This window comes from Ischnura elegans, chromosome 10 (assembly GCF_921293095.1).
Source record: "Ischnura elegans chromosome 10, ioIscEleg1.1, whole genome shotgun sequence".
Taxonomy (NCBI): Eukaryota; Metazoa; Arthropoda; class Insecta; order Odonata; family Coenagrionidae; genus Ischnura; species Ischnura elegans.
Genome location: NC_060255.1, coordinates 100,175,906 through 100,192,786, shown reverse-complemented (window position 1 = coordinate 100,192,786; position 16,881 = coordinate 100,175,906). Strand labels below are relative to the sequence as shown.

The 16,881-nt window shown below is 38.8% G+C and overlaps 1 protein-coding gene across 1 annotated transcript in view; it reads right to left on the bottom strand.

Moving 5' to 3' along the window:
* The window catches only part of LOC124166494 (E3 ubiquitin-protein ligase CBL-B-B), a 311,388-nt gene that overhangs the window by 23,113 nt on the left and 271,394 nt on the right, over positions 1–16,881 (bottom strand). Inside the window, exons 4-6 of the mRNA XM_046544022.1 lie at positions 16,739–16,876; positions 7,212–7,431; positions 5,454–5,660 (exon numbers count right to left, since the gene is read on the bottom strand). Coding sequence (XP_046399978.1) covers positions 5,454–5,660; positions 7,212–7,431; positions 16,739–16,876 — 565 coding nt within the window. The remainder of the gene's footprint in view (positions 1–5,453; positions 5,661–7,211; positions 7,432–16,738; positions 16,877–16,881) is intronic.

Sequence of the window (16,881 nt, the reverse complement as noted above, 5' to 3'; positions counted from 1 at the left end):
ATCTGGGTGCAAATATTTTTAGAAGGCATTGGAAAAAGGTTAAGATTAACCTGAAGGTACATAGAACAAGTAGAGAATATGATACCAGGAAATCATACATATCTCATTGCTTTCATCTTCAATTACTAAAACCAATATTAACCGTCAGAATGAAGAAATATCTACTACTTTGCATGAGACAATTTTTTCAAATCTCACGAATTTTTTCAATCATCTGGCAGATAAAAGAAGTGGACAGAAAATAGGTGTGTAATAGAAGAAAAAACGAAGTGAAATCATTCACGGAAATGAGAACTAAGTTTAATGAATGGACTGACAGTGGATTAAGAGATCCTCCGATGATATCAACATCTATCGAGGATAAGTGATTTATATATTGCATAAATAGTTTATGCATGCATTTCACGATCAAAATCTAAAAAGGTTTGAGAATACTAGTTAAATGAATGATCAAATGAAGTTCGCCACAAATAACAACTTCAAAATAGAAGAACTCATTATCTATGAATGATATGGTCAGAAGTTCATGTGTTCACCTGAAACAGCTCAACAAATTTCAAGCTGCAACAAAATTTGTTTCTTAAGAGTTTATCCACGCTAAAAAAACATTTTAAGTGTACAGAAAAAATAATTCAATTGTCATTACACCTTTCCAGATTTATATGCTGTCATAATGCTGACTAATAATGGTGAGAAAAATTTGGTAAAAGAGAAAAAGATTTTGTGTAGACAATAAAAAATATGCAAAAGTGAAAATTTTGAATTAACTTGTAAGCGCTGTTGGAGAGACGTTGTACACAGAAAATAATTAACTACAAACAGCAATGCGTTCATGCAGAGAACATATTCAACTGACGATGTTCATGCACGCTGTTGAAGGCACTCTGGATTTTGTGAGTCATAAGCAAATGAAGAATGAATTTCTAAGAAAACACTCCAAAAGATGAGAATGGCAATAGAATATGAAAACACATGATTATCTCAAGGCTTTGGCTTTGAATATCATTTAGTGAGAATCAAGTACATATATGTACAATGTTATAAAATAAATCTGAAAAAAAAGAAAGAAATGCAAATTCTGCCTCAGAACACAAAGGCGTACGTCAGATCTACACACACCATTGTGCTTTGCATATTAAAAGACTTTCACAACAAGCAAGGAAAATTAAAATAATTATCCACACAGGCATGAAATGGAAGAGTAGCTGCTTGTATTGCATGAAAATAAATTACAAATTTTTCATCAAATTATTTTACAAAATTATGCTTCAGATCCTCATCCAAGAGCAAATCCTACAGGAAATACCAAGATGCCATAACTCAGCAATGGATTTGAAGAAATTTCAAGGGAACTCCTTCGCATTGGCCTCCGGTAAAATAAACAAGAGTGCTAACCACACTGAATTTGTCTAATTAATTTTGACCGAGTTCAAGGAAAAAAAAAACACATCAAGCCCATGCTGGATTAAACAGCCACAATCACACTGATTAAAAAATACGTCAAAAGATATTTACAAATAAAAAACAATTAATTACAGACACAAGCCGTGCATCAAATGAAAATATAATGGTGATAGCACAATCTAGACACAACATCATCACACAAGATGCCATTAAGTTGAGAGTTTATGGGTTTCCTTTAAACACAAGTCCACACAACTTGAGAACACACAAGACACGCACACAAATTCACACAGCAAACACTCTGATCCACCGAGTACATAATTATAACAAGAGTCACCTTTATTTTCAACTGCACACAAAGTTCTCACAGAATGATTCCAATTTTCTTGACATTCCCGTTTAAGATCAGAAAATCAATAATTATGTGTGAGAAAAAATCAAGAAATTGAAAAGAGCTTCACGTATAACGATGGGAAAAGTTGAGGGATCCTGAATTCATACGTAATTTGGGTACATGAAATGTTATCAGCAATCAGAACAACATCCATCACGCATCGCAAGGGAGGGTTAGTGTCACTTCTGCTGATTGCGCACAATGAGAGCAAGACGAGGAAATTATTAACATGCGGATGAAATATCAAAGGAAACACTCATTGGGCTGCACACGGAAAAAAATAATCAACCATCAATAATGCCACACTTGCAAATGCATTCGTTCTAGCGTGCCAATACCTCGGGCAATATAAATACAGAGCTTAAATTTCTCCACTCCAAAATAAGAAATCTTCCTCAGTTCAGCATCCCACATTGTCATTTTTGTGAAACAGTACAATGAGCCGCAATTCACAGAGATGCTGGCTAAGGAAACATTGGCCTACCATTGTACGGCGTGGATCGGTTTGATGGGTCAAAAGACTTGTGAGCATCGATCCAGGCCAGATGACAGGAAATGGTCAACGAAAGCAACAAAAGAGTCGAGGCAAAGGTAATTGATATTATTAATTAAAGAGAGGATGACAGAAATAAAAAGTGGAACAGGGTTTGTGTCACTTAAACTGATCGTGCACAATGAAAGCAAGACGAGGAAATGATTAAACTGTGAACAAAATATCAAAAGAAAACGTCAGAAAGCATTCAAGCGATGCAAATTGAGACACATGGCCACTCCCTCGAGCAAACAAAGAGGTAGATAACGCTTAGGTTCATTACTATTCTTTGGCAAAAGACTATATGTACAATGCCCATGTACTTCCTAATAAATCGGATGGAACCTATTTAATCTGGAGATAAAATTTATTCCACAAAATAGCCACGCTTTGAATTCAATTAAAATAAAATACTCCACAGGATCAGAATATCAAATAAATGTAATCAGAGCTAGGGAATCAGCAGGGAATTGAGCCAATATTTTACGTGACAATGGCAATAACTCCTTCACATGAAAATTTACTCGCACAAGTTGCCCAGGTTGCAACTGCCGCGGGACGTGCATCCGTGATCACGGAGCGTGGTCGTGCACTGTGATGCTTGGAAAACAGAAACACGGTGCTCCCGTGAATGCAGCTAGCGCGCGATCACTTCCGTTTTACGAAGGAGACTCTAATGGAAGTAATAAGCCCGGTGTATCCTAACATTCAAATGCAGTAATTCCCATGATTTTGTGTCCCATTTTATTATTTTGTAAAGATCGTGGAAAATATTGAGCGAGAGTGAAAATCATGCACGGATAATCCACAACACGGATATACCGCAGCCGGATAATCCAAAGTCTGCTGTAATTAGCTAGGCAAATACATTAAAAGCAAGAGACCCTAGGACCATGCCAATTCATTATTGGCATCAAGATAGAAATTTGCTAAAATCATTTGGCTAAGCAGAGATTCGTACCCGGATCTCATATCTGATGGTCTGATACATAACCATTTAAACAAAAAAATCTATCTCATCTTGACATGCATCCAGAGCATTGATCACTTTCCAAACGTTAAACAAGGAAATTCAAGAAAACTCAGCAGAGCTCTTCCATAGGCTCAAAATTGTACAGAATAATTCTGAATAAAAGATGGTGCAGCCACGTAAAACAAAGCATTTTATACAATTTTTTCAAGTTAAAATTTTGATTCAACGATGTAGTTGATAGAGGGAGAATGTGAGGTCCTAGAGGGTAGAGCGCTTGCCTACTCGTTGAAGAACACATTATTTCAGACAAACTTGTTTAAATATATTATAGAAGTCTCTAATAAGCCGCCATCCCTCCAAATGGCCATTTTTCCCAGAATCTTCCATGGTCATGATAGAGAGATTTTAGTGTTTCTATAATGCAGACTTCCAGCCAGTGAGTACGGTAATTTTCATTTCTACACTCAGTAATATGCATATATTTCCATCACATCCATCAACCCTCTGCATAACATGTATCGAAATGCAACATCGACCCTCTGCATAACACGTAGAGCACATTGTTCTAATCCCCTTTCTCTGTGGCAACAGCCACTTCCGAGAGAAGATGTATGTTAGTTTTTTGAGAAAAAAATACCAACTATGCAATATTATAGGGAATTAAACTTTCAAAGTTCATCCACACATAATGCATTCAGCAAATATGCATTCTCCTCCGCTAGTTTTCGATTTCTATGCTCCATTACAGTCAACTATTGATTATTATTCACCTCCCAATTATCTGATTCATGGACTATCCAGGCTCTGTTCTCCTCCCTCCACATAAAATTTCAAAGATAACTCTCAAGGCAACAATAATGACACTATACAAAAGTACAATGTATCCTGATGACAATGCATTAAAATTTACGAACCCAGATTACGGAGTAAAATTACCAATGTGCAGGCCACATTAATTATATTCTCAATAAGGTATCTGTATTTTTAGATTATTCGGGTTACGCCTCCCAATCATTAGTGCGGATAATCAAAAGTTGACTGTATTTACCTTTCCTTATCATTTATATTTCAAGAGTCAACATTGGCTCAATGTGTGATGCATATTGCACACCGTTCCCTCTCTCCCTGGCCACTGGTCCGTCCAAGAGAGAATTGGAAAGAAAGCTGAAATCGAGACCAGGGAGATGCACTTGAATTGCTCGAGATTAATTCCTACCCACAACCATGGACTCACTCACAATACTAAGTGTTCCAGTTCATCTCATGCTGAAATCAATCTCACATGCTACAAACACATCCTAACCACATCAAGGTCCACACCAACCTCCCATTTTTTATTTTTCTCTCGTTTCCCTGATTTACAGAACAAATTTCCCTGACTATATGCGTGTCTGTGCACCTGCCCGGTCAGGACAGCAACAAAATCCCCACCTCTGCACCTCTCTCTCGCGAGCTTTTCCCTACTGTTTTTTTTTTAATTTCTTTGACTTTTCCCTGACTTCCCTGACCAGCGTGAAACCTGTACATGGATTTGAAGGAAATTTTGAAAAACAAACATAAAAAATTGAGAGACAAAAGGGGGATAACAAGTCAAACAGGTTAAAAGAAACTACTTTGTAATTTCCACACAGCTTTTTAACTACTTTAGACTAATTAAATTAGTCGGCCCTCCCCCTTGAAAATGACACGTTGTCACTGAAATCAATCAGGGCAGTTAAGAAGGTGTGTGGAGAGAAGAAAATAGTTTCATTCAACTCGTTAATCGCACGGAAATTCCACAACGTATCGCTTCCATTATTTAAGGGGATAACATCTTCGTGCAAACCCTCATTTCTTGCACTATGAATAAATATGCACTGTCCAAACTCTTCTGCTAGTATACGATGGCTACACTCTATGTTTATCATACTTTTGCATTGCATTTATCCCAGTGTAACACGTATTGCACATTGTTCCGCTATCTCTTCCTATCTCTCTGTTACACGGGGTCAGTCAGTCGCAGGGGGGAGGGGGAGGGGGGGGAGGGGGGGCAGGGAGGGGGGGAGGAGGGGGGCGGGGGCCGAGTGGTGTTGGTGGTGGTGGTGGTGATGGTGGTGGGGGGAGGAGCCGTTGGCGTGGGCCAATAGGGCCGTCGGCGGTGGTGGCGCTACCTCCTCATCGTCCTCCAGCAGCAGCAGGTCGTCGGCTCCGAGCACGCCCCCACCACAGCCTCCACCGCCAGACGACGACGACGACGACGGACCGCCGCTGCCTCCCGTCCTCAGGTGCTGCCTCTTGGGGTCAAACGGGTCAACCACTATCTGCTCCGTGCCCTTGATCTCTGCTCGACAGAATGGACAACCCTGGCCTTCCGAGTCCTGCAAATTCATTCAAACAACAATGATATCAACCATAGTGAAATATGGTAAAAAAGCACAAGTCAAACAAATTTATGTATCTACATGCTACCCTGCAAGCCACCTCAATAGACAAGTGGTGGAAGGGGTGGTAGGACACCAGCCTTCGACAAATAAAAAGAAAATGGTCATATGAAGTTCTGCCAACCAATTACATATTTAAGTTCTTGTTTCTGTGAGACCTGGATTTTTGGCGATCTGTACAAGTAAACCTATTTTAACTCTCTTGTGGATGATTGATGGACGATAATATTCCGTGACTGGGAGCTGCATAAATTTTACAGCAGATATAAATTGCATTATTCCTTTTATCAACGTGCATATAATCCACTTATAGAAAATATAATATACAACTCTTATATTATCAATGTGTTACAGTAACGTTAGTTACATGAGACATTGCAATATTTCCATATATGTTTTATTACTTGACACAGAAAGTATGTTGCCAATCAGTCTTGTTCATGCCTGCGTCCTGTTTACCTTTGCATCTGATTTATGTCGCCTCTCGATGATATTGCCTCTTATTTACAATGCTTTCACATCCAAAGCAAACAATTATCCATTCAATGTATTTATACTGTACCAGTTTGCATGATTAACAGCAATAAACTAGTGAAAATTGTTTTCTTCACCCTGACTCGTCAAACTCTCTTTGATGACTCATTGTTACTGAGATGCTCGGTGGATGATTGATCTGTAATGCTTCACGGAATCAATGAAAATTTCCTTCACCCAACAATGGATCTTTTTAAATTTTACACGTAATCTCACAGCTCCATATAAATCAACAAACTGAGCATGCAGGTGAGTGCCTGGCTGTGACTCGTGCAATCGCATCTTCCTTTGTCTCCGCTTCCCGCATTGCCTTCACTTCCACTACCCCCTCCCTCCCCAATCGACCTTAACTGGTCACTGCCACTACTAATGCCTGAGTGTGATAAAAATCTTCCGTTCCCTTAGGCTGCACTCAACTGCATGCAAGGCCTTGACAATAATTGTGCCTTCATGATATAAAAAATACAATTAATAAACATAGGTAACATTTTCCTATTTTATGATTAGTCACCCATTGAAGAAATCCTCTAAATTGAACAAGAATTTTTTTCCACTCGTCGTCCTCGGCAACACTGGAGCAGATATCCAATTCAACTTGACCCATTAGTAGTCAGCAAGTAAAGAAAATAATTATGTTTTACAGAGGGAATACTAATGGAAATACTAATCTTTGTATGCCCACGCATTGTAATACAATAATCTGGGTGTTTTTGCACCAGATTCTATTTTTAAAAATAAAGTTTGCAGAAAACATCAGAGGATGGTGAAACTAATGCACAGATAATCTGCAACAGGGGTGATGGATCCTCAGGAGTTAACTGCACAATGAAAATTGAATTCTAGAGGTCACTGGTAATCTAAGGTTATAGACTTTCAAACCATTGAAGATTATAAATGACTACAGTTTGGACGATGGGTTTGGTGAGTGAGGATGACGAGGATGGAGAGACAGACCTGCCAGGAGGTTAGACATGGTGTGCAGAGGAGGTGACCACATGGCTCTATCCTCACGTCCTTGTCGTTCTCCGCACATATCTTGCACAGCTGGAACGTTGATCCCATCTCGCAGTAGAGCTCATACTGCTCCTGCGTCACTCTGATGTGGTCTTCCGGTGTGGCCTGCACGGCCGACGACAAGTCGGGATTTATATTACGTCCATCTGGGAAGAGGTAGCTGAAAGAGCACCGAAACATTGTTGCAGTAAACGTTTGCATGGGAGAGGATCGCACCAGTTGAGGCATTTCAGGATTACTTGTAAAATTCAGTCAGACTATTTCAGCCCACCACCCTACCCTCTTTCACATGCGCCCTGCAAATACCCTGGCTAATAATTAGAGATACGTAAAAATCGCACTTTCAAATACAGTTTATGGGATTTTGTAGCGTCAATTTTTATATTTTCATAATAAGGTAGATGACGATAAAATGTAGTTAAACACAGTTATATGACAAAATACAGAATATTTTAAATAACTATGTTTAGAACAATAATAAATTAAGGAATAAGACATATAGTGGTGGAGGTTTAGCTTTCCCGCGCCCACTTGTAGTTCATGGCCAAGTAGAGTCCCAGCCAACTAGCAGCTGGCCAGTCGCTCACATGCTTTAAGCGGTGAGTGTCGGCGGAACATTTAAAAACTGCGCTCGGCACAAAATGTACAAATTTAGCCGTCGAAAAGGCAAATTTGCGAAAAAATATCATAAAAGTCCGGTCATCGCATCTATGTCGCATTTATTTGCGCAAATCACATCTGTATCGCATTTATCGCATTTGCGATTTTCACGTATCTCTACCAATAATACTTAGTAATAACTTAAGATATTTTGTGCAAAAATCCACAGAGGAAAAATCATTCGCCTTGACAGGGATTCGAACCCAGATCCCTCGATTTCCAGCCGAGTGCTTTAGCCAAGGAAGCTACAGAGGCGTCATTCTCCCCTGTGGAAATGAAAACTACACCGGACAAGCTGGTATGGACTGCTGAGCATATTATGCGAGTAGCAGTCCACGTAATGCGCATGGCACCACAGCTGGAGAGCACAGCCATGGCACCACAGCCGGTATAGTCCACAAATTTTGACAGGGGAGAATGATGCCTTGGTAGCTTAACTGGCTAAAGCAGTTGACCGGAAATCGAGGGATCCGGGTTCGAATCCTAGTCAAGGTAAATGATTTTTCCTCTGTGGATTTTTCGCACAATTTGTGCATTGCGGGTGATTCCGTAAAAGTTATCACCGTGGCTAGTCCCGGTGTACATAAATAACTTAAGATATTTAATCAATAACTACATGGGGAAGAGTAGGGGGGGCAAGATCAAAACAAGGTTACTCATTTTGAATAAGAATAACCCATAATGTTAAATATGTAAATACAGTCGGATCCGGATTTAACGTCTTCGCATTTAGCGTTTATTTTTTTGGGTCCCGATTCATTCCCTATTAGGACAATGTAAAAATTATCCGTATTTAGTGTTTCCGCATTTTGCGTTTTTCCGCATTTATGGTCGTAAAAATTTGTCCCGCTCAAGATTTTTTTGCTCGATTTAACGTTTTTTCATGACGGTTCATCCAAATCTTCGAATTTATGCTCATCAACAAGAACAGTGTCATGAAAGTTTACCTAGAGTCGATAGAATCTACCGGGGAACGCTTCTTCAACTGCTTTCTTCCGCGAGCGCAGCGCTTCGACCTTCAACTCGCAAGCTGGGTGATTTGTCTTCTCGTAATGTTTCGCTCCCCTTCTGATCCAAACACCAGGCACTTTTTGTATCAGATCCGATCTAATGGAGCAAAGTCATCCCTTAATAACCTCGAACTACCTTATCCTTCACTTCTTGAACTTGACTTCGATGATACGTGACGACTGATGACACGAGTTATCCTCCGAGGGCAGCTACAATACTGCTTTCTCGTAATGTTTTCGATTGATGGCTTATGCCCCTTTCAACTCTACTCCCTACGGGCAGTCCATTATTAGCCATATATTTTTCCAGTCGGCTACTTTCTCTTTTCAAAAGAGGAGGCCCAATATCAATTGCGCAGTTCACTAGAAGATTCTTTCTGTAATCCATTCCAAGGTCAGTTTCCACGGAGGAACAGCGAAAGAACAGAGTCCCCTGTCATGACCGTGAGTGAGAGCATTCTTTCTCTGGGGAACAGCATTATTTTACATCGTAATTTAGATATCCCGGAGCCAATTTGCCGACATGCGGCTGGTTGATATCGATGTCGATTCAAAAATATCTATCTGGTGCTAATTAATGTCAAAAGAGAATGACAATCGGAGTTTTGACGAACTATCACGGTCCATGACTCAAAATAAATCGCTCATACTGGAAAAAATATCACCGCATACTCACGGTAGAATAGATGAGCGCGGAAAAATACGAAAATCCGGCAGGTATCCATTGGTGGTTGACTTCGACATCATAACCCTGACGAAATTGCCAAACTCCAGAGGCACTGACAATTTTTCTGATGAAATCCAGTTTTGTTGAAGATTATACCTTTTCACTTAACTTTAAGTTTAGCTAATCGTTAATCAAGGTCCAACCAAATTTCATTAAAAGCTGCCGAGAAACAAGGTGAGTTGGAGTCAAGGTGATCAGCGCGCCGCGTGAACAACTTCTCCCGGTTCCATTCGACCTGCATGAGGCCGCGGATATATGACAACGAATCTGGTGCCGGGCCATTTCATCTCAAATCAGGCAGATGTTGCAAAAACATGTCAGGTGACCATCACCGATTTCTCTGAAATTTGTATATGTGAAAGCAGTATCCTTATGATGAATAATGATTACTTTATTTAAGCTCAGAAGTGAAACTTTATACAGTTACCGTCCTTTGAACATCGCAGTGTCAGGCCTCAGAGTAAAAAATGAAAAATCACATAAATGCTGATTACTAAGGAACCATGGCCTGTAATGCAGTAGTTATTGTTTCATTTTGATGAGCATTCATTGATGCACATTATGGCATAACTTGCAAGTCGTTTGAAGCAATAATAAACAAATGGTACTTGTTTAAACAATAAAAATTAGTCATTATTTAACAATTTATTACTAAAAAAGGCCACCTTTTATTTTCTTTAAAATTTCTCAGGGGGTAGTTTAAATATTCTGCTTTCAATAAAAAAAATAAAAAAAGGTAGTATTTTTATACTTTTTGTTTTAAGGCATGTCAAAGTTAGGCATGTTTTCGACTCTTTTACACCAAGATTGCATACCTTCAAGGGGATAAAAATGGAGTTTCATTCTACTTAGCATTCATAACAGTGAAAAATTCCTATCTGAATGATTGGTTACATCTATTGAGTGAAAGCAAGTTCAATCTTGTTTACTTCCATGGCATCCAATGTGTGCAAACACCCACTGCTACTGGCTGGAAACGGTGAATGAGTCGCAATTTGCACAGACTATTTTTCAATGGCACTTTACATAAGCCTCTACTTTGGGCCATGTGGAACAATTCGATGGACCTTGTGGATGTATAAGCAAGACACTAATGCCATTCTCTTCTAAACACACTGCAGTGATTTTAGAAATTCACCAGGTTTTTCGGAAGCACACGATGAAGTCATTAATGGTGAGATTTTGAGTACTGTATGTCTTTATATCTGATTTTGTTAGTGTCACAGCATGTTTGATTGTGTGGATTACAGAGAGAGCTATAGTTGTCCCGTGTCTGTTAACCACCAAGACATGAAACTATTGATGTCATGTACAGGTGCTCCTTTCACCCAATCATTTTTTTGTCTACATAGGGTGGTTTCCTATGATTGTTTATTGCCTAAATCGAACGATTATTACTCCTGGAGTGCATATTTCACGCTTTTGGATTTTTAAATGATGATATCTGTTTTTGCAATTAAATGAAAAGTGAAAATTTTCAAGCGTACGAAAATGCGACGCCTGAGTATGAATGCTGCAAAAAGCCCGTGTTAACTCTGGCTGCTTGCTGCCGAGCATGGCGGCAGCGTAGAGTTCCCTTCTAGCAGATAGAGCTTGGTTTAAATAAGGATTATTAATACCCTATCAAACAAAGGAAACTCTCTGACCAAAGACATTTTTAATAGGTGATTAATAAGGGATGTTTCCCGCAGCTCTGTGCCTCATGTATACATTGGTAATCTCACACGATATAAAACTCCTATATACTCGTATAGCATCTAAGTCCCTATGACGTCATGTGGAGTGGTATCGCATCGCCGCCAATCTGACCTTTTTCAAATGAGGTTAAAATTGACCAATGACATTCGTCTAAACAGGGATTTCTAAAAATCAAATAAATTGCAATCATATTGTGAATGCACTAAAGGTGGGTAACAAATCGCAATCAATGGCTTTCATTTTCTTTGATGCAGGAAATTACCCTATTAGGCTAGTTTAACATGTTGCACAAAGGTTTAGAAAATACTTAGCTGTTTCACAAAATAAAATATATTGCGACCGGTTTCGATACAGCGTATCATCATCATCACGCTGTATCGAAACCAGTCGCAATATATTTTATTTTGTGAAACAGCTAAGTATTTTCTAAACCTTTGTGCATCATGAAGGAGTTTCACCATGTTACGCCAACCACCATCGCATTTAGTTTAATATGTGTTAAATGCAAAAGTTTAATATTAGGCAAGGAAATACTCACATGTTCAACAAAGGACTTTTTTGAATTTACTTGCCACAATTGAAATATCTCAGGTTTTAGTTTGTGGCATAATTTTTGACCAATTTATACAACTCCATCAGATGGCCCCTACCCATGACCAGTTGCACTGAACAACCATCTATGACTTTTTCCCGTTTAAGACCTTTCCCCAAGTCAAATATCTGAAATCTGTTTTTTTTATTAGCAGCTGGCTTTTATAAAATATACATAATTTATTTCTCCATATGATATCTTTTTACACTATTGTTCTTCTATATGATTCATCTTAAGAAAAGCATGTGCAGTGCCATGTGAGAAATCATCTGAAGTGCCTGCATACCTTAGTTATTATATTCCATACAGGTAAATATTGATATCTGTACTTTTTGCCAACGATAGGGTTGTACTTAATCTGGCAGAATCACACTCTAATTCTCGGAAAAGTCAAAATGAAGCATCAATGCCACAACAATTAGTGTTACCAACTTCTCTTTTTGAATAGCTTCCCTTTCTATTTTACGGATATAGCGGTGATACACACCTTTCTTGGTTCAATCCTAAACTTCAGCCATGAATTTGTCTGAACGAATCTTTCGTCTGAATGATTCTCAATGGCAGTGAACACATCTTGCTTGTTAGGGGTTACACAAGAACAATCTTTATCATCATGCAAGTAAAATGAGAGCACAATGTTGATTGAACACTATGAGGAAGAGGATGCCAACAGCATACATCAGCATTGGCCCCGAGTCCTAGTTGTATTTTAGCTCTGCATGATATGTCAATTGTATGTTTGGTTGAAACTGGAAAATCAGCCATATTATGTTGTTTAGATTAACTTGTGTAAAGAATGATAAAATTTGAACATGGTCACTCATAGACATTTCTTCAAAAGCTGCTGAGACATTATTTTCCCATGAAGTACATGTTTGATATTTTTCACTTTCTTTAAGTAAGTAAATTCTTGCCTACTATGAAACTTGCATTTTACACATACTAATTAGCTCAATTTAGACAAAAAATAATTAGGTGAAAGGAGCACCTGTACATGACATCAAAGACATACAGTACTCAAAATCTCACCATTAATGACTTCATCGTGTGCTTCCGAAAAACCTGGTGAATTTCTAAAATCACTGCAGTGTGTTTAGAAGAGAATGGCATTAGTGTCTTGCTTATACATCCACAAGGTCCATCGAATTGTTCCACATGGCCCAAAGTAGAGGCTTATGTAAAGTGCCATTGAAAAATAGTCTGTGCAAATTGCGACTCATTCACCGTTTCCAGCCAGTAGCAGTGGGTGTTTGCACACATTGGATGCCATGGAAGTAAACAAGATTGAACTTGCTTTCACTCAATAGATGTAACCAATCATTCAGATAGGAATTTTTCACTGTTATGAATGCTAAGTAGAATGAAACTCCATTTTTATCCCCTTGAAGGTATGCAATCTTGGTGTAAAAGAGTCGAAAACATGCCTAACTTTGACATGCCTTAAAACAAAAAGTATAAAAATACTACCTTTTTTTATTTTTTTTATTGAAAGCAGAATATTTAAACTACCCCCTGAGAAATTTTAAAGAAAATAAAAGGTGGCCTTTTTTAGTAATAAATTGTTAAATAATGACTAATTTTTATTGTTTAAACAAGTACCATTTGTTTATTATTGCTTCAAACGACTTGCAAGTTATGCCATAATGTGCATCAATGAATGCTCATCAAAATGAAACAATAACTACTGCATTACAGGCCATGGTTCCTTAGTAATCAGCATTTATGTGATTTTTCATTTTTTACTCTGAGGCCTGACACTGCGATGTTCAAAGGACGGTAACTGTATAAAGTTTCACTTCTGAGCTTAAATAAAGTAATCATTATTCATCATAAGAATACTGCTTTCACATATACAAATTTCAGAGAAATCGGTGATGGTCACCTGACACCCCTCTGCCTGATTTGAGATGAAATCCCCCTGCCATCATCGAGTTGAATCACCATCGACTTGTACGCATACTAGAAATAAGATTCTCCTTTTTTGGATGACCTCGTAATCCAAAATGTGCGCACGGGAGGCATTTTAAAGGCTCATAAATCCCTCGTTTCGCCGAGGCAACAGAATACTTTAAGTTGGTATAATTCCAGAAAACCTCCCTTTTACTAGATATTCGGTAGTTTAGATTTCGGGATTAGCGATCTTCTGCTGTCCCTTTATTTCACTCATCTTTATAGATGCAATGACGATTTTTCGAGGACTTACATACACCTTTTCTTATTATATTAGAAATGCTATAGTCACCTACATGTCGCTTTTCCAGAAAAAATTTAAAATTTCATCGAGACCACTGAAATGTACGTAAAAATGGAATCACTAATTTCCATAACAATATTCCGTGTGGGAATGCTTTTCAGTTGATGCATATTAAAATTTTCATAAAATATTTCTTTAAAACAACTGTCATCCTCTCATTTCTTATTTTTACTACCCATTTTTTTAGCTGATTCCTGAAAAGTATTATCCAACCATCATAGGGCAGAGAACATTTCATTAAAGAATTTTTTGCTGCATGCAACACCTTTTAGTTACGTAAAATAATATTTTTTATTCATAAAAAGCCATTCCAATCATTACAGACCCTAAAACCTTAAAAAAAAAGGCAGGTCCTCATTTAGTGTTTTTCCGCATTTAGTGTTTTAAAGTTTGTCCCCCCTGAAAAACCTTAAATCAGGATTCTACTGTATATGTATGCAAATAATAATGATAAACAGTAAATTCTTGATTATCCATGCCAATGCGTGCCAGGTGAGGCCTTATAACTGAAAGATATGGATAATTGAGATATCTGGTATCATATCTATATTTTACTTTGCACTGTAAAATATTGTATGCACAACAGCAACCAAACAATTACTTAAGTGAAGTGATAGATAAAATTAAACATGTCCTCCAGGTAATAATATGCTTTTTCATGCCTTAAACTGGATATAGCCCTCAGCAAAACAAATGACTGTTAATCAGTAAATTAAATAAGGACCATCGAGTTTAATAATGGCCAGTTTAGAATGAAGTGACGGAATGTACTGGAAAAGAGCCATTCTTAATTTTATAAACATAAGTAAGATCAATACTCATAAAATGAATTCTGTTTCTTAGATTTAATGTTTTTGTGGTTATTGATTATTAATTGCACAGTTAATTTTGAATAGATTAACTGGGTGATGGAAAAGAGCAGATTAAACTAAAAAAATGAAGGAATTTAATGCGATGGGTTCTATTAACTATAACCGATGGGGTTGAACAAAATTGAACTATAATCAATTGAACTATAATGGCCATTAATGTTTAGCGCAAGTAAAGAGAGAGTCTGTTGCAAACCCTTGCCACCTGGTCGGCACATCTATGGCCAATCAGTCTTGAGCCAGTCTTGGATCAAGGCAGCACTGCCTTCTAACCGTTAACCCCAGCAGCAGGAATTGACTACGTTCCTGATAGGGTACATGGAAAGTCTCATGTTATGCCCTGGGCTGCTTAACGCTGCACCATCTCAGACGTTAGGCGGGCACCGTGCCAACCAGATGACAATGGTTCTTGACACATTGATTAAAACACACATTCACACAGGGGCGTATCCAGGATTTATTACTGGGGGAAGGGGGGCTCAAGGATATTTTGTGATACAAAGTGAACGCAATGGTAATGGGACCGTATTAAAAATCTTGCATATTTTTTAAGGGCCTAGGGGGGGAGGGGGGTGTGCCACGTGCCCCCCCCCCACCAGATCCGCCTATGCATTCACAGATGCAATTTTTTAACACGTTGCGTACAGATGGCAAGAATCCTCATCATTTTTTTCCCGAACGTTCTGGACGGATGACGAAGATTCTTGTCATTTAGGTGCGTCAACCTAAACAATTTTAAAGCGAACAATACGTATTTGTTAGTACGTTTTCAGTTGTTGTTCGTTATTCATAATGAATTGATGCATCATAACGTTTGATAGGGTGAAGTTATATTCTAAACATTAGCTTACCCCGGTACGCAACGTGTTAAGATACATCTATCTCTTCAAGTTCCATTATTGTTGCCTTCATAATATCCATTGACATTGTATGAGCAGGGGGAGAAAATAGCCCAAAAATTCGTAAACTGGATAATTGGGGTTGAGCATTTGATAGTTGACTGAACATTGAGGAGTCACTGCAGGCTACGGCCATGTCCTTGTGCCTGATTCTAATTCAGACTGTCATACATAATTTCTTCTCCACTTTCCTCCTTTTGAGGGGATAGAGGAGGTCTGTCTCTTAAACATACTCGTGGCTCATTCCATTGAAAACCTAGTTACTCTGAGGATGGAAAGGTTAGGAATTTGAGGGTAAAAAAAAGGGAGAATAGAACATGGGAATCCGGAAATAACCGACTGAGGAAGTTATAGATGGATAATCTAATAAACAAAAAGATATTGGTGTGGTATTTGGAGGAGGCGACCAACAGCTGGGGTCATTTGCGCCATGAAGGAAGGGTATGGAAGGAAGGGTGGAGAGAAACCCGGCATCAGCGTTAACCTGCTCTTAACGAAAGGCGCCAAGGGGACCACGGCTTAACGTCCCATCCAACGGACGGAGTGTTGCGCTTGAAATGTCCTCCACACAACACTCAAGCAGGGATCGGGCAGTCTCTGAAAATTCTCTGCCACCGCCGGGATTTGAACCTGGGCCCACTGGGTGGGAAGCCAACACTCTAGCCACCACACCAACCCAATCCCCAACAAAAAGATACTGACTAGTCTACTGTGCACAATGAACATACATACTATTGCTCCAATGGGCCATAACTTACAATCCTTCCCGATAGCCATCCAGGAGGGCTTGACACAATGACTTGTTCTGTGGGATTGTTTGAAGGATGTCACCATCGGCTGTCACGTACCCAATCGCCCACTGCCCCAGTCTCGTACAACTTAAGCGGAACACATAGCTGAA